This window comes from Lampetra fluviatilis, chromosome 2, assembly GCF_964198595.1.
Source record: "Lampetra fluviatilis chromosome 2, kcLamFluv1.1, whole genome shotgun sequence".
Lineage (NCBI taxonomy): Eukaryota > Metazoa > Chordata > Hyperoartia > Petromyzontiformes > Petromyzontidae > Lampetra > Lampetra fluviatilis.
This window is the reverse complement of record NC_136276.1, coordinates 36,600,405-36,619,130: the sequence shown is the minus strand read 5'-3', so window position 1 is coordinate 36,619,130 and position 18,726 is coordinate 36,600,405. Positions and strand designations below refer to the sequence as shown.

The following is an 18,726-nucleotide window of genomic DNA, read 5'->3' as shown; positions in this document are numbered from 1 at the left end:
AAGTGGCTACCACGGAGCTACCACAGAAATCCCCGCAAGCAACCTTGTTCCATACATGAGAGGGCAAGGGAAACATTTGGCAGATTCACAAATGACCCGGCAATTGCTTCCAGCTCTCTTGCCCCAAAAATCCGACGGAGGGTCCATGGCTAATCCCCGGGTCAGGCCACGAGGCTTCAGCGTCTTAGAGGAGATGTTGATGGAGGAGAAGTTTTGAGGCAGCGTCATTAGCGAACAATGAATGCACACGCACGGAAAGGGATAATTAGTCAGCCTGCCCTAAATTGGCTTGCTACCGTTATAAATGTCCTTGGCCTTCCGTGGTTACACTGTGTTGATCATCTGATGAGAGGCTGTAATGTAGTGCATAATAGGCAATTAACCTCCCTGCCTTCGCAGGATAACGCTGGTGGCAAATGTAAGCAAGCCCTGGTTCAAAGGAGGCCAGTTTATCCCTTACCCAAGCACTAAATATCCACCTCGTCCAAATGAGGACATTTATTAACGTGTAACACTTTAACAGTTTATTGTTAGCAGTCTTGGCATTCACATTTCGTGCGAGTGTGGAGTTATGCCCGGGTTAAAAAGGGAGAGCATTGGGCTTAATTCGCAATGAGAGCCCTGGGCATTTTGCTGAAGGTATTTCGTACAACGAGCGAGAGAGCGGTTCCTCTAAATGTACCGCGCGCTCTTCAAGCTGATCGACGGCCGCATGACAATGCCATCGCAGCCGAGACAAACACTTACATCGCACCCCTCACACAGCAGATGCGCACACCACGAGTGTCTCGCACACACACGCCAGCACACGTGTGCATTGCGCGAGACGCTTGGAAATATTTAGCGTTTAAGAGCTTCCCACTCAATTCGGGTTACCTCGGAGCAGCAGGTCGAGCCACTGCACTGCCATTGCTTTGTGCATTCTCGTCAGTGACATCAGAGATCCACGCGGAGCGTCACAATGCCGCTTCCCAGAGCGTCACGATTCACCACCTCGAGCGTCAATTAAACACCCGCGCTGGAGACGCCGGAGCCGGGCCTGGCAGATGGTGGCACGGGGGAGCCAAGAGCCGCACCGTCAGAGCCGTCCTGCGCTGCTCCTTCTGGCTGACAACCCTCCGCGGTGCACGGATTACAACTCGTCGTTGGTCACTAAAGAGCGATGCAATGTGGGGGGCCTTGTTGCACACGCGCGGGTGCAATGGCGGAGCCAGGATTTTCAGGAAGGGGGGCTTGTCCTTTGATTTTTATTCAACGCATGTGTGGCGATGGTGCAGCCGTCGATTGAGGGTCGAATTCGCACCGCGTTGTGTGATCGGCATCGCGCTCGCTGAAGGTGTTGATGCCTTCAGGGAAGTCGTGTACTGGATACGCAACTGCGCACAATTCTGAGTCACTTATAACTGGTTTGCCGTTACTTATCGCCAATTATGGACTCAGACTATTGTCCTATCATCTCATAGAGTCCCTGGCACGTAATAATATGCTACACAATGGCAGTGGGGGTCGCAAAATGCCGATTTATTGCTAATAAACCCCAATGATCCGATCGAAATGAGGGATTTCTATCGGATCATTGGGGAGGGGCACGTGCCATCTCACCCACGCACTGGCTCCGCCAGTGCGTGGGTGAGATGGAGGTGGAAACTTCTCGCTCGGCCTTTGAGACTCTTTCAAGAGAACTGTTCTATGCTGCCGCGTCTGGTAACGAAGAGGAAATGAAACGAAATCGTTTGCAGTTTTTGTTCAACGAACTCTGGCTTCCAGAAACAACAGCCATCACCCCGTCCGCGTTCACAGCTTCGCCGCACTGTGTACGCGCGAGTTGCACATTTCCTGTGATTTGATATTATTTAAACTTTAGTTTTGTTTACCCTTCTCCAATTACTGATCTCGTTCTGCTACAAGTTTATCGGTCAATGCAGCCTCCTTCTAAAATCAAAGTGAAAAACACAAATGATCCCACTGAGAGACGACAAAAGGTGTCGGTGGGATGCATTAAAAATAACTCCACGCAGGAATATTTATTTTATTTTTATATTTTTTCCAAGCGTGACTGGAAATGGCAAGTCAAAGTGAGGCCCCCTAATGAGACAGCGTGACACAAATGCTGCACGGCACATCACACGCCGGCGAGCGCTACCAAAGGAACGCCGTTTAGGGCGCGCACTTATTCGTGCCCCCTGCCGCACGCGCGTGTTTAACCAACCTGCCGGCACGCCTCGAGGTGGGAACAAGACAGCGGGGGGGGGGGGGGGGGGCGAGTAGCGGCAGACGCCTCCTCCGGGTGGGGGCGAGCGCGCGAGTCGCGGCGTCATCCTGCGGTGCTGCGGGGGACGAGGTGCGCGGCGAGCGGCGCTCTCGTCTCGCAAGGCAGAGACGTCGCCGGGGCCCCGGAGATCGAGCCGCGCACGGGGAGCGGGTCGCCGTGGTGCACGCACTCACCTCGCCTCATCGTTGTCAGCTCGATGCATCGCAATTGCAAAGTTCGTCGATCGGCAGGCAGTTGACGTGCCGTGGGGCGAAGGGCGAGGATTCCCACATTTTGACAAGATGTCTGGTCAGCTCTCTAGGGCTCCCTCCAGTCCAAGGTCGACCACCAGCAGTGCTAGAAGCAAGCAATTGCAGGGCTGCACCTCTATCTTTCGTCTTTCTACCAACCCACGTGACATGTAACGGGCGCATCTCTGTTACGGAGAAAGAGAGGTAGTCACAGGCAGATGGCAGCAGGGAGATATTGAGCGTGGACTCGAATGGCGGGCAGGGAGTCGGGAGCACGAGTGGATGGGGGGGGGGTTACAGCCTCTGGGGGCCGCAGGGGAGATTGGGCGACTGCCGACTGGTCTCAGACTGGAGCAGAGTGCGTGAGGAGCTGAGTGGAGTGGAGGGACGGAGTGGAGAGACCGGAGCATTGGGGTGACGTAGTGGCATTTAGGATCATTTGAAGTCTTGAGATGAGGGACGTGGAGTGGTGGAGATAAGACTAAATTCAAATAAATCGAGTTGAATTAAATAACCGATGCAGCTTCCGTCACTGTTTCAGTCGTTTCCTGTGGCTCGTTTCCGCTCCTCGTTGAACAACTGTTGCCGGGGCTGCGATGGAGCACATGGGGAACTGGGCAATCAAAGGGGACGATGATTCTTTATATTGCACGAGTCCGTCTATCGATCCATACGGCATCTGCCACTGGTTTCCCATGAAGTCGGCCCTGATGGTTTCTTGACTCGACCTTCAAGAGCGACGATGATTAGCGGCCCAGTCGACCTCTGACCGACATTGGAACTCGCTCGAGTGTGGCACACACAGCCAGTGTGGCACACACAGCCAGTGTGGCACACACAGCCAGTGTGGCACACACAGCCAGTGTGGCACACACAGCCAGTGTGGCACACACAGCCAGTGTGGCACACACAGCCAGCTTGCATGCTTCCACACGCGCAGTGGAGTAGCGCGCGGAGATTTGCAAGCGGTGTGCACGCACGTGCGAGTTACGGGCAGCGAGGTCGCATCGGGGCGACCAGGTGCGGCGAGAGAGAGCAACGGAGAGGAGACGGCCAATGAAGATGCATCGCGGCGAATGGCCGGCTGCAAATGCAGGCGCGGAACAGGCGCCAGGTGGACGGGAGACCGAGGCGATAGCGGCGGAAGCCGCGGGCGTGATGAGGAGTTAATGAGGAGGGGGATAGACACGGGAGCGTCAGAGAGAGAGAGGGAGTTGAGTTGGTCGGAGTGAGGACGAGAGGAGTCCCAGGCCCCGCTCTCCACAGCTCGCCCTCTCCAGCGGTGATGGCTTCACCCCCACTGGAGGCAAGGGCGAGGTTGGAGAGGCGAGGGTAGAGAAGCTAGCAGTAGAGAAGCTAGCGGAATCCTCAGTGTGAGCGTGCGAAGCTAGCAGTGGAGAAGCTAGCAGAGTGTAGAGTGAGAGGCTAGCAGTAGATAAGCTAGCAGAGTATATAGTGGAAGGCTAGCAGTGGAGAAGCCAGCAGAGTATATAGTGGAAGGCTAGCAGTAGAGAAGCTACCAGAGTGTATAGTGAAAGGCTAGCAGTAGAGGAGCTACCAGAGTGTGTAGTGGCAGGCCAGCAGCGGAGCGAGCGAAGCGAGTGGAGCGTGGCAAGCAGGCTAGCAGTGGAGAGGCCAGGAGAGTGAGAGAGAGCAGGCTAGCAGTGGAGAGGCTAGGAGAGTGAGAGAGAGAGCAGGCTAGCAGTGGAGAGGCTAGGAGAGTGAGAGAGAGCAGGCTAGCAGTGGAGAGGCTAGGAGAGTGAGAGAGAGAGCACGCTAGCAGTGGAGAGGCCAGGAGAGTGAGAGAGCAGGCTAGCAGTGGAGAGGCTAGGAGAGTGAGAGAGAGGACAGGCTAGCAGTGGAGAGGCTAGGATAGTGAGAGAGAGGACAGGCTAGCAGTGGAGAGGCTAGGAGAGTGAGAGAGAGAGAGCAGGCTAGCAGTGGAGAGGCTAGGAGAGTGAGAGAGAGGACAGGCTAGCAGTGGAGAGGCTAGGATAGTGAGAGAGAGGACAGGCTAGCAGTGGAGAGGCTAGGAGAGTGAGAGAGAGGACAGGCTAGCAGTGGAGAGGCTAGGATAGTGAGAGAGAGAGCAGGCTAGCAGTGGAGAGGCTAGGAGAGTGAGAGAGAGCAGGCTAGCAGTGGAGAGGCTAGGATAGTGAGAGAGAGAGCAGGCTAGCAGTGGAGAGGCTAGGAGAGTGAGAGAGAGAGCAGGCTAGCAGTGGAGAGGCCAGGAGAGTGAGAGAGAGAGCAGGCTAGCAGTGGAGAGGCTAGGAGAGTGAGAGAGAGAGCAGGCTAGCAGTGGAGAGGCCAGGAGAGTTAGAGAGAGAGCAGGCTAGCAGTGGAGAGGCTAGGAGAGTGGGAGAGAGGACAGGCTAGCAGTGGAGAGGCTAGGAGAGTGGGAGAGAGGACAGGCTAGCAGTGGAGAGGCTAGGAGAGTGGGAGAGAGAGCAGGCTAGCAGTGGAGAGGCTAGGAGAGTGAGAGAGAGAGCAGGCTAGCAGTGGAGAGGCTAGGAGAGTGAGCAAAGCAGGGGAGCAGCACAAGCGGGAACATCACGGCGGAGTCACGGGGGGTGTCGAACGCGACGAGTTTCTGTTCAATAGAAAGTGACAGAAGAAAAAGAAGTTGTCCGCATGAAATGAAAACACTCCACATGTATCTTGAAGACCGGAACAAAGCTAATGGTCTTCATTCGCAATGGGCAAGTAGGCAAAAAGTGTAGGTCTCATTCCAAACTAAGCATTGCGGCTACAGCTCTATTACTCCTGGTCTCACTTTGAAGTAAAGTTGAATCTGTCGACCTCCATGCAAGACGACCGTTACATTTCTCTTGTTAAAGATATCACGTTAATTTGCCGAAACTTCTCGCAGGAATTCGCAGGCTGAGACTCACATGAGAGGCAACATCATGATGCGCCCAGCAGCCAGGCCTGCGATTAAAATGGGAAGCGACTCTTTCCGATGTCTTTATTTCGTACCAGCCCCACCATCTGATGGGTTTTGCTGTAACAAGGGGGCGCATGCGGCACTCACACTTCCACTTTTTAAAAGAGATGTTTGAGAAGGACGCACGGAGCCAGCGCCGTGTTTTTCTAATGAAGGGGAAGGGTCACTTCAATTTGTCGCGGCGGATGCGCGTTGCCGCGCGTGCGCGTGCCTCGCTCTGGCGCGCTCGCGAGCGGCGGTGCCGCTCATCTGTCAGTGCCGCCAGATCCCGGGTCCCGCATCAATCGCGCACGTCACACATTCAGCCGCGTGGCAGCCGTGAAATCTCGCAGCGCTAACACATTGCGCCGGAAAAGCGCTACGGGATTGACGATTGCGTTTGTGCTTTAACGCGGGCCATAAATCACAACCGCGTAAAAAATGCAACCCCCCTTCCCACCAAAAATACAAACCCCCAGCGAGAATGACGAGAAATCGAGGCACGCGAGAGATCGCCAAACGGTCGCTGCTTGACGCCGCCGAGCAAAGCGAAGTCGGCATCCAGAGCCCACACGGACTCAAGCGACTCTCGCCTCTTGTTTTTGTTGCGCCGCCTTCCGTTATTAATTATTCTAATGAGAGCACCGGGCCAGGTAGAACGTCATTAGGAGGCTGAGGGAGGGGGCCCGTGGGGCCACGCGGCTCGTGGCCCCACGGCTTCTGATGGTCCATCACCCCCCGGCCACGACGACTCGTTAACGCGCCAGGTTTAGCGGAGCGGCGCGCTCGGCATTCGTCTGATTTGAGGAACACTCTGGGGAGGAAGCCGCGCACCCGTGGCCCTTCCTCTCTTGCTGTCCCAAGAGCGTCGAGCACCCAGACGACACAGCGCTTTGTGCAGACGCGGTAGTCCGGAGAGCCGCGCCGATGTGCCACACGCGCCCCCGGGTACAAGAGGCAGACGGCGGCTCCTCGTCGCGAGATGTGATACCCGCAAGTCGGGGGGCTGCAGGGAGGTGGACTATGAATTCTCGTTGAGATCGTGAGGGAGCTGGGGTGCGGATTCTGGTGTAGATCGCGAGGGGTCTGCGGCAGAAGAGAGCCCTCTCAAGGAGCAGTCGACTCGACGTCGATGCGAGTCCCTTTGATGCCACGTCAATTTGTTGTAATTAGAGAAGGTGGCAGCATTCCTAATAAAGGAAAGAAGTGGAATCGTGAGCAACTTATGGCTTGGATGGTAGTGAAGTAGGAATATAATCTGGCATGCGATCCTTTAAGCAAACGCTATTGCTCAATTATTTAATGAGGTATAAGAGGGTTTTTTTCATCTAATGAGGCCAATTACTTTCACAAATTACATTTTTAGGGTTATCATTTATTAACAAATGCTCCATCACGTGCCACAGGAATCGCGCGTGGACAAGCGGCAGCTTGCATCTCTATGAATCACTTAGCAAAATACAGCAGACTAATTAATATCTTATGCAAATTTCTTGACAATGACAGATTCAGAGAAGCATACGGGCCCTTAATTATTACGGCAGCACAGCTGCACTGCGGGGAAGAGCACACCATGTTTGTTTTGTGTTTTTTTGTTTTAATTTGAAACCTCGACGCACGCTCTCGGCGCCCGCAGCTCGCCGCCGTCTCGTGATTGACGACGATCGCCGCAGCGACCGCCAGTCCGAAGAGCGGGGATCCCGGTCACGCGGCACGGATGTAGAAACCGCACCGGTAAAGCATCCGTGGGGGCACAAGGTCGTGCGGCGAACGTCGCAGAGCAAAGGGCATCTCACCGCTCCGATATCGACACGGCAGCCCGGCAGCGTCGGGCGTGCCGAGGGCTCAGCCCCACTTCTGGATGAGGCAATGGGTGTCACGGCCTTTCGTTATCTACATATGGGGTGAGCGCTCGAGCCAAATGTTTGACAGATAATAGATGATCGTAATCGTTGCTTGTTCTGTTTAGAGTTTAACATTTATTTAAAGTCTAACACCGTTATTAGTATCATCATCACGCACGTTTACCCAGGAAGGCCTCACCGAGTCTCAAGACACTTACTTAAGAGGGTCCTTGTCAAGTTTTTGCAGTCGCAGGCAATGTTACTGCTGTGTGTAATCACAATAGAGTAATTTGCAGGTAATTTTTTTTAGCATTGGGTTGTTTGACCAATACCCAGCTACATTGTGTGCGGGTTTTTTTTTTAGCAATGGGAAGAAGCCGGAAAGCCCGGAGGAAACCTTTCCTTGACCACATCGTGCCACCCACCCCCCCACTCCAGCAAGGTCTCGGTCTGGGGTCACCACGATTCACACGGTGGCCGGTGAACTGATCGTCGCGTACACCACCCACGACGCCGTCCACACGCCGCACGCCCCACACCCGGCAGTCTCTTTAACGGCTGCCGGCATGCAAATTGTCCGTCGCCGCCAATATCACAGCGGCGGTGCCATCAATCTTTCTCATAACGGAGCCGCAAGGACGTCGCCTCTCGTTTTCAGCCACGTTCGTCTGCTCCCAATCGTGGCCGGCAGCAGTTTGCCAGAGCCACGGTGATCCCAAAATGTGACAGCAAGAAAAAAGAACAGGCAGCACTCTGGAGATGAATTGAAAATGTTGATATGAAAAGTATTATCCCAGAGTCTGGATTAAGTAGTTAGGTAGGAGGCCAAGCAATGGGTCTTGAAGCTGGGTGAGATGGCAGGTTGGGTGGTAGATGAGCGACAGGGTGAGTGGTCATCCTACTGATGGAGAGAGTGGACTTGCCGGCAGTGCGGCGAAAAAGACGGATGATCTGGAGTGCGAGCTGACAGTGAGATGAGTTTCCTGGCAGTTAGCGGGAGCATGCATTGGTGGTGAGTGAGTGGATGTGCTGGTGGCGACTTGGCACGCTGACGTTGAGTAGTGGGCGAGTGGAGATACTGATGACGAGCGAGCCTGTATACTAATGGTCAGTGAATAGCCTGCTCGTGAGCGAGTGGAGATTGTATTGAGTGAGCAGGTATAGAGAGACGTCTCCCCTCTCAGAAACCCCTTGCTTCGGTGTCCCACAAGGTTCATTGGACCTCTACTCTTGTCCTACTTGACAAAATAATTTTCAGTTTTAATAGAAGTTATGATGTAACTGAGTGAGTGGCTGTGGTGGCTGTGCTCAGTGTGTAGCTGTGTGGAGCGTGCGGCTGTGGGCAGTGTGCGGAGCGTGGCGCTGTGCGGGCTGCTGTGTGGCCACCTGCAGGAGGCTGCAGTCCAGGTCGCGACGCCTCCGCGCCACTCAGCTGCTCCCAGTCAAAGTCATCGTCCTTGTCCTGCACGAACCCGCACGCCGGGAACGGCTCCGTGATACGGCACCTACTCGATCCTGTGGGACAGAACCCGGACGTCCATGAGCAAACAAAACCTGCCACATCCAAATAATGATTATTATAATCCCAATAATAATAATAACAACGATAATAATCCAGCTCGGGCCCACACGGGGAAACGGGGCAACGCTGCCCTGGCTTGCCGCCGCCGCCGCGTTCCGCACGACCGAGAAGCCGACGAGCTACGGCTGTCGTCGCATCGACCTCGGCTGACGTGCTCACCCGTGCTCGCCGCTCTCGCCACGAGCCAACGCTACGGGAGGCGAGGTGCAGCCGGCTCCGCGTGCGCTGGGGTCAGCGTGGCTCTGCTCTCGATTGAGGTCACCGCCCCACGGGAGCTGCACTGCCCGCTCGCGGCGCGAGATGGTGGGTTGGGTGGGGAGCGGTGGTGCAGTGGTTGTGGCACTGCGCCACAAAGCAGGTGGCCAAAGTGAATCCTTGCCCGTGGCCGACATCGGTGGTGAATATCTGAATCGGTCCAAGGCTTCCTGTAGTCAACTCAGCCTTCAACGAGTCCATGGTGAAGTTTGTAAACATCACCACGAGAGAGACAATGACGGCTGGTCGGGCATGATAAAGCCTACAATACCACCCCCTCATGAGCCATACTGGCTTTCATAGGTGCTCACTAACAGCACTTGCCCTTATAGTCTGCGTGGGCTATGCGGGGGGCCTTTATCTGGTGAGCAGCCAGCGGGGCTGCTCACACGAACCCTCTGTGCTGTCGCTCACCACTCCGTGTCTCACGCACCCAGGAGGTGACGCCAGTGTCCAAACGTCTCAACATCACACGGACAAATACATGGATTCGCAACTATTGTGATGGGGCTGCCAAGCACATCGTGAAGACGAGCAACGGCAGGATCTCTCTCCCCATGATGAGTCACCGACACAATCCGTAGCAGATGCGATTCTAAATCTCTCTCCAAACCTCTGGATGAAGGCTGCTAATGTAACTGTGCCCCGTGCAACCTCTCCTCGTCGCTCCAGGGCCAAATTAATTCTGCTATTGCCATCACATTTAATAATGTCTCACATGTACAGCTCTCAAATGGCCATGCAATATTAAAAAGAGGAGGGACTGCACGAGTTGTTCTCTCAACAAACAAAACCTCTGTAAGCCAGCAGACACCCTTCGTGATACTGAGCACATGACGCGTGGCAGAAACACTTGATTAGAGATTGTCGCGCGCTCTCGCATGACTTGCTTCCAACACCGGGTGGACGGTGACCGTCGATTTGCATTCTTTTTTCAAATAATTTACACGGAATTTAAAATTACAAGCCAGCAAGCGGTGTATTATCCTCCGAGCCCTCTTATTCCCGATGTATCAGCTCTCGTAGCGAGTGAGTGAGTGACGCGGGGCTTGTTCCATTGCGGCCACTTGATTTTACACATCGAGACGCCAAGCAGCAGCTTTTCCTCCACGCCAGATGTCACGTTAATATGTGTGCGCTTTTTGCCAAAGACAAAAATGTCACCGTCTTTCCCGAGAGCGCCCAAGAGATGCGGGAGCGAGGGGTGCTCGTGTTCGGAGCAGACCTCATCAATATCGCCGCGGCCGCTATTGTGGCACGCTGTCCAACAAAAGACGACAATCCTTAGAATATTCCGTAAAGATCGGGTCATGCACCTTCGCCTTGAGGAAATGCCACGGCGAGACGGGCGAACCGCATGCATCGGGCGCAAGATTGGACTTGGTTCCAAAATATAAAGGACGCTCTCTGTAAAGCGAAGGCAATGCACCAGAGCGAGGAGAAGCCACGCAGACTCGCGTATATAGAACATCAACCCCAAGCGTCCGTGCCTGCTGCTACCAGAGGTGGGACAAAGTCATTGTTATGCAAGTCCAAGTCGAGTCGCAAGTCATCAAATTCATGACTCGAGTCTGACTCGAGTCCAAGTCACATGACTCGAGTCCACACCTCTGGCTGCTACTGTTCCAGCTCACGAGCAGCTCTTTTGAGCACTATCATCAACGCAAGGAGAGATTGTGCTGCCAAGAATATTCTTTCACGCACAAGGCAACACTTTTATCTGTGAGCAACACTTTCAAAAGTGCACGCTATTGCAGGTTTTAAATTACAGATTAGGTCCAGTAAGCAGATAAGAGGTTTTTCTGAAATGTCACATTTCTGCAGCTTACCGATATCTTGTTTACCAGAACCCATTACAGAAGTGGGCTTCGCCCGGAGAAATTACAATGATTTGATGGTGCACGGACGCTTTTCTGAGCCACCAACGCTATCCGAGCCTCAAAAGAGCAGCCGGCAATTTAGTGCGAACCGAGGCAGCATCTCCTGCAGGCAGCATTCTCGGCCACAGTGCTCACCTCAAAAGAGACCTCCATCGCGTCTCTGCATTACGCCGTTCGGAACTGCGTTAGTATTCACCGCGCACGACGAACGCGTATCTTCTTGTGACGGCTGCGCATATTAAATTACTGGCACTGATTTATTAAAAATGTATTATTACCACTTATTATTATTTTGTAATTTCCTCCAAGTTCATGCGAATCGCGTCGTGAGACAGACTATCTGCTGGAATCTTTCGCAGAGCCGCTTCGGCCCCTTCTGTAAGAGACGTGGCGCACAGAAGCGGATACCAAGACGTGTTAAATGGCTGCACCTTGGTTGAGCGGATGACATGCTTTAGCTACTTATTTTGATTTGTTATCGAATCCTGATTGAAAATATCCAGAGCAAAGTGTTGTGAATGAATCACATCACAAAGTGCATCATGACTTAACTTACTCAATATGCCTGCTCTTAAATTATGCACACAGTTTCACAAGACCAAGTGGGAGATTGCCCATTTTCCTCTGCTTTTCCCAGTCTGGAACTCTATTCCCCCACTTCACACGTGCTGTCAGCTCAAGAACGCTCTCTCTTCTCCTCTGCCGATGACTGGCTGCCTCGTTAGTACGTCCCGCATTTCAGTGCAGCATCTTGAGATGGGGCCACACGGAGTCATTATACAAGTCCACATTTTAATTGTAAATGTAAAAGTGCAGCCCTGTAAATGCTTGCTCACGCCACTGTTGGTGGAAGGACTTCCACTTCGAGGTTAGTTCTGTAGAGCATCTCTCGAGGGTATTTGGCCTACTGTTCCACACTGGCCAAACGAGGTGCGACTACGCGCACTTGACCCGACATCACACGCCATGTAGGTCGACTCACTGCGATGTCCCCAATGATATCGCTGGGCGGACCGAAGCTATATTTCAACTGCCGCATCGGGAGATCGAATGGAACCGGCGACGACTCCGCACGCATCTCGGATCCCGCCAGGCCGACGCAACTTGTTGTGGCGAGAATTTAAATTCCCGGCCGCTCCGAGCATGCGCGTTGTGAAATTGGAATGAGCCGGCCACAGTTTTGCGATAATAAAGTAGGACACCCCCTCACCCCCTCCGTTATCCCCCCCCCCCAGCCCCACCACTCTGTTACCGACCGCAACGCTCCTCATTAAAACTCCTCCTCTCCTCCTCCTCCTCCACCCCTGCCCCACACTCATCAATCTCTCACACTCGCCCGGTCACCGTGCCGCCTCAAAGCGCCAGCGTCCTCTCTTGAAGAGAGGGGCAGTTCCACGAATTAAGCAGCTCCACAGTTGAAACATTCTCAACCATCCGCGTCACACATATTGGGGTTGTCACTTAGTCGGTATTCATCTAGAGTTTCAGAAAATATGGATTGCTTATAGGGAACACGTCAATGGTTTGGACATGCACGCACGAACGTGGGAGGCACCATCCCATCGCAGCGTGGATGAAAAACTCGGCTCGTCTCGGTACGTCCGACACCACAATGAGATTGTATGAACATTGCTGCCATATCAAATGCATTGTAACAAATGAGATATCTCTGCATTACGGAAGCCATAATTGGTTGACATTGCGCCCAGGTAAACAGCCACTTCAAGGTTGTACAAACGTGTCTGAAACATGCGTTAATCATGGTCATAGGCGCCAGTGTCGCTCTCGCGTGCAGGTGCCATAGTACTGCCCAAAATGAGCACTCGCACAATCCCAAGCACGTGACCCTTTTGCCAGAGGAGAGGCAATAAAATAGCACGTTACCGACATTCGATAGTCGATACATCGTGATCGTAATTAGTTGATCGGTATTTCGTGATCGTGCTGAATTCACAATGTTACAACCAAAGCACAGGGAAGTGATCAACTTTTGTAAGCGATGGATATTCCACAATCTGATAGCAGGGGCTCAATCTAGCTATAGAACATATTTTGCGGATTTCTCATAAAGTGGTAGTCGTCAAATTTACCCACGACGGATATTCAGATGGCGAAGCACGCACCCCGACCACAAAAGCAAAACTTTAAAATGAACAAAACCTTTCAGGCACCGCTGGACATTGGGGCACAAGAGGCTCGCTAAGTCCATCCTACCTCGCGTATTTAATTAGCCAAGCGGATAATGGCATAACGCGGCTTGTTAGGTAACCGCCCGTGTCCTAATAACGTCTAAATTACCATCCCGCTGGATTTACGGCACGAGTCCGCCCCTGCGCTCATGTGACTGGCAAGTTACTGCCACACTCCCCCCCTGCTCGCACGCGGCAGGGAACACACACGCGCACGTACGCACGTACGCACACGCAATGCCAGTTTTGAAATCTCCAGGATCAGCATCCTCGCTCCAATTTATGAGCAACGCCCCCCCCGCCCCAAGCTCGGCTCCCTGAACCGGCACCGCACCCCAGCGGAACGACTCGACAGGAAATGTCAGACGCTGGCGGGGGAGCCGAGGAGCCAGGGATGGGGAGGGCGGTGGTTGGGGGGGGGGGTACGATGGGGGTGGGGGGGGGTACGATGGGGGGGGGTACGATGGGGGGGGGTACGATGGGGGGGGGTACGATGGGGGGGGGGGGGCCGAGCCTCCCCGGCCGATTAAGCGCAAAAGTCGGCGAGACGGAGGACAGATCAAGAGCCACGCAACGCGGAGCCCCGCGCATCCAATTTTCTCGGAGCGGGGAGGCGTTGAGTAACGAGCGGCAGAGCATCGGCGCATTAATGCCGCGGGTATTTTCTCCCAGCGCTACTCTCTCTCTCGACACACTCGCTCTCTTCAAGTGAATTAATTCCCTGACATTCACTTATGCTGCTTACGCTGCCGGCCATCGCCGCCTTGCTTTGTTTGCGTTGCGTGCCCGCTGCGTGGTGTTTAATTGTGTTCGCGTGCATGTACGATGACGTGAATGTGTAGACTGCTGCACTGCATGTGGGCAAAATAAAAAATAAAGTTTCGGGACAGGTTCGATATGAAACGTGGGGGCTACGCCGTCAGATGTATCGTGTATGCAAATGAGGCTACGCTGGTCTCTTGAATTCTCACCCAGCTAAACACAATTACTTGAATCTTCATTTGTCGCATTGTGTTGAAATTTAGGAACTGTTCAAATCCACACCACGACAGGGAGAGGAGCTCCAAGCGGGGTTGATGTCCGTGATTTAGAATCTCGCGTGCATCAGTTCAGTGGCCTTCATTGAACCAGGCCTCCCTTGACAAAGACAGAGAGACCACTTGCATTGACAAAGAGACATCTCTTCTCAAGGGGCTCTTAACTCATTAGAAAGTTCATCAACCTATCTTGTCACGTACCAGTTGAGATGGATCATGTTTCCTAAATGATACCACTCGAATGATGTGTCATTATGTAGACAGAGCTCTTTCTTTGGCTGTTTAGAGTTTCTATTTCAATGTATGCACAGGAAATAACTTTCATCCGGCAGTAGATTGACCGTGTCCGATGTTGACTTTGTTGCAAGATCCAAGTGGAGTATTCGGAAAATGGCACTGGCACACCACCGATGGCCTTACTCTTGCCAACGGGGCCACGGGGTTTTGAACAGCCGCGCCACAGCAGAGGGCTCGCTTGGGGGGGGGGGGTTGAAGGGGAGGGATGCTCGAAGCCTCCTCCCGGGACGATGGACACGTTTCACCGAGTGGAGAAGTCAATAATGGGTGCCCTACATAGCAAAGGGGAAATGCCACCACTGGTTCTGCAGGACCACCAACAATAACAACCACCATAACAATAACAACCACCATAACAAGCACCACAACAATAATAACCGCAATAACAACCGCCGCCGTTCACAGAGCATCTCAATGCACGCTACAAAAATGAAAAAAGAGAAAACTGCATTCGGGTAGGAGGGGAGTGGGGCTCGTGGGAGGGGGAACTCGGGAGAGGGGACGAGACTTGCAGCCCCACAGACTCCCAGCCCCACAGAGTCTCAGCCCCACAGACTCCCAGCCCCCACAGAGCCCCACAGAGTCCCACAGACTCCCACAGACTCCCAGCCCCACAGAGTCGCAGCACAAACAACGACGACGACCCCCAGGGAGAATCGTGGCAGCCAATGACCCCGAGGGCATCGGGCACCAAGCGGCCGATGTACATTTTGATAATCTTCTAAAATGACTGCTCTGCTGATAATTGACAGATATAGTGTCGGGCCCATGCTTCTCACGATATGAACACAACGTTCAATCCTTTACAACGGTCGCGGTCGCTGTCAAGGTCTACAATTCTCTAAGCCGCGTGCTGACAAACACCGTAGCGTGCTGCGACCTGGCCGAGGCCATCAGCTCGCTCGACTTGAGAACCCGGTGTCATCGCGCGTGGGTGAGACCTGGCTTCAAGTGCAGGACCTCGGCCGAGTTGGATCGACGTTCTGCCCCGCAGCTCGGGGCTCGGTACTCGCCCAGAGAGACTCGCAGGGACATCCCGCCGCACGGGTGTGCGCGCTCGCGTTTCCTTTTATTACGACCCTCCTGCCACCACTGCATTGCCCATCACTCTCCTGCACACGTATGGCGTGGATTACACACAATGGAGAGGGAAATCGATAATAAACCAGTTTAAAAAAAAAACCAAAGGGAGGAAAAAGACATACTGCTTCGTCTATATACGACGTCGTAGTATTATTATTATTACACACACGTGCGCGCCCCCGGGTGAGTCTGGTACAATGCGCGTGGCGGTGTGCGAGCGAGCGAGCGAGAGGACGCGGATTGTCGCTGGTACTTGCGGGGCGTTCACCCCGAGACGGCGAAGGCGAGACAGGCCTCCCGCGACGTCTCGCTCGCTCGCTCACAAAACAACATCTGCCGAGGCTAAACGTTAACGGTGCAGCCCCAGCGATTTCTCTCTCAAGCCAATGGGCCTCCGCTAGAACCTCTCTCTGTAGTCTTTGGTCTCCTCTTCCACGCGGGGCAAATTGACATCTTGCCAGAGGTGGGAGGAGCCACACTTTTTTTTTTACAAACCCCAGTTTCCTCCCGAACACAAAAAGACAAAAAACAGGAACCCCTCACCGAGGCTTCCCTGGATACGTGACAATGGGGAGTCGTGGCTGCTATTATTAGCCGCGGAATCTCACCTGGATGATTGCTGCCGTTTGGTTAATTAAAACACGCTCTCGTGTCATTAGCACTGCTATAATCTGACACCATTATGAACCATTAGCTGTGGTAGAAGATCGTTGTCACAGTAACTGCAGGCGCACGTGTCGCTCGCACCTCGTGCAGCCCCCCGCTCAGGGCTCCCACTGCACAGCGCGGCGTGTCCCCCACCTCACTGCAGCCGCTACGCACTTATCAATCCCCTCCCATTCAACTACAAGTCGTTACGCACTGCACGCGCCTGGTGATTGCCGTACGTGCCCCACGCCACGTGGATAATTGCTTATTATGAAATTGGAATCGGCGCTGTCTACGATCTACATCATGTGGGACAAATATACACAGAACCCCCCGTGTCGCCCACTCAGGCGGTTGGGGAAAGTGCTGCCAGCGATCATCTCTGAAGGCCAATTTGAAATGTATTCACTTCTCAATCATGGGCAGGCCTCTGCCTTGAACAGCCAAAAAGAACAGGAAAAACAGAACACATGACCAGTGTTGTGGGAGTGGCCAGCACCACGCTCAGCCACCTCTCTTATCCTGTCTAGATTTAGATAGCGAAGGCGCCTTCCAACAATTATAAAACTATACATAAGATAATAGTGGTTACGATAATGAGTGGGGTTAATTAAAGTAGCGGTGTAGCTATGGTGACAAGGGAACATGTGGGAGTCGTTAATGAGCGGTTGGAGTAGGGGTTTGGGGTGGTGATGGGGGTGGTGATGGGGGATGGGTTGTGATCGGGGTGGTGATGGGGGACGGGGCAGGCCTGGTCGTAGCTGGGGGCGGAGGCAGGGAGCAGCAGGGTGATGGCGGGCTAGGGGGAAGAGATGGGGTTTAAGGGAGGAACGGAAGCAGGTTAGTGAAAATGATGACGCCATGTCAAGTACTCGTTTAAGGCTGAGTTGACCTAGAAAAGGCACAGAACTGGTTTAGATCATCACTACTGATGATGTCTTGTGGCCGGCAATCGACGTTTGGTTCTTGGGTTCGTAGCGCGGTGTGCTAACCGCTGCGCCACCGCTCCCCACTTTGTCACGTGGCACAACACACGCGCACCCACACACGAACACACACAGGGTCTCCGCGTTCTTTTGAATCGGCGCTGCCGACATCACTTGTGCAGGCATGTGCACTGTGGTGCAGCGACCTCATTTGCATTTGAACGGAGAAGTTTAGTGAGCGCGAATCGGCGGACCGAGTTGGGCGGTCTGAGCCGCCGTTTGGGACAAGCCGGCGTCGGTGAACCCCATTAGCAACGCGGCCAACGACTTCTGTGTTTGTACAACGTAAACAAACTAGGCAGCCCATGATTTCTCGGCAAAATTCGAATTGTTCATAGCAGAAGCTTAGCAGGCAGCTGCGGTCGAAGCAGTCTTGTGAAGTGCGGATGAGAGATGCCGGGGAGTTTATAATTAAGCTCAGGGCTTCTGGAGAGAAATCAACAAAACGTGAACACGAGTCACCACGATAACCGTGACATCGTCACAATTGCACAACATCCCCGAAGCGCGAGTTTACCTGTAAAGAGAAAGATCCGGTAGAAGTTGAATTCAATTGTAATTATGATCCACAGCACCATGTCTATCCATCTTTGTCTTCCCAGTGCTGACGTATACCGACCGCACCAGGTACTTATTTGAGGCTGCGTCGGGCTTCGTGAGGCTCTGGACCGGCTCTTCTATTCGTCACTGGTGTTGGCCGCGAGCGTGAATCGAACTCGGGTCGCCGGGTTCGCGCTAACCACTGCCCCACCGCTCTGCACAGCACACACGCACCTGCACAGGTGTCCACATCCCAACTGCGTGTGCATGCGCACGTTGGATTCGCTGGCGCTGAAGACCGCGCGCCCATCAGCGCGGCTCTCTTGCTCTCTCGAATCCCCCGCTCTGCTATCTGTGGCGAGCGACTTCTCGCTCACCCCGAGTGAACCACGCCCGGTGCCTACAGGGTCCACTTACTTACCGACCCCGATCGACAAAACCGCGTCCAAATATTTTGGGTCCCGAGTCAAAACAAACGTTTGCATCGTCGTAATTCACTGCTTGACGAGCAACAGGGGCCCCGCGTCGTGTGATACAACGGCAAGAATGAGACCGCCGGGCCTGATCTCACACCGCCGCCACGGTGCCCGTGCTAGGCCACTTGCACGTTAAGGCCACGTGAAGTGTCTAACACCGCTGACAGGAAGTCAAGGGACAGACCCTGACTTGCTTCTGCATATAATGTGGGGCAAGCACCAATTGAGGTCGGAAGAGCACACGAAGGGGGTGGCGTGGCGAGCACCACGCCTGGCCGCCTTTGTCTTTCTAGTGCTGATGTTTACACACTGCACCAGGTACCCATCTCAGGCTGAGTCGACCCAGGGGAGGGCCAGGACCGCTTCAGATATTCATCGCTGATATTGGCAATGGCTGGGAATCGAACGCAGGTAGCGGGTTACATGGTGCAGTGCGCTAACCACTGCGCCGCCACTCCACTCATCACTATTTGGTGCATCATGT

At 53.8% G+C, this 18,726-nt stretch overlaps 2 protein-coding genes across 4 annotated transcripts in view; both read right to left on the bottom strand.

The window, feature by feature from the left end:
• SMC6 (structural maintenance of chromosomes 6) overlaps positions 1-18,726 on the bottom strand; it is a 373,519-nt gene that overhangs the window by 146,242 nt on the left and 208,551 nt on the right. The window lies entirely within an intron of this gene.
• The window catches only part of PTPRK (protein tyrosine phosphatase receptor type K), a 165,225-nt gene that overhangs the window by 119,632 nt on the left and 26,867 nt on the right, over positions 1-18,726 (bottom strand). For all 3 annotated transcript variants that reach the window (XM_078875856.1, XM_078875866.1, XM_078875862.1), the window contains exon 2: positions 8,656-8,784. In XM_078875856.1, coding sequence (XP_078731982.1) covers positions 8,656-8,784 — 129 coding nt within the window. The remainder of the gene's footprint in view (positions 1-8,655; positions 8,785-18,726) is intronic.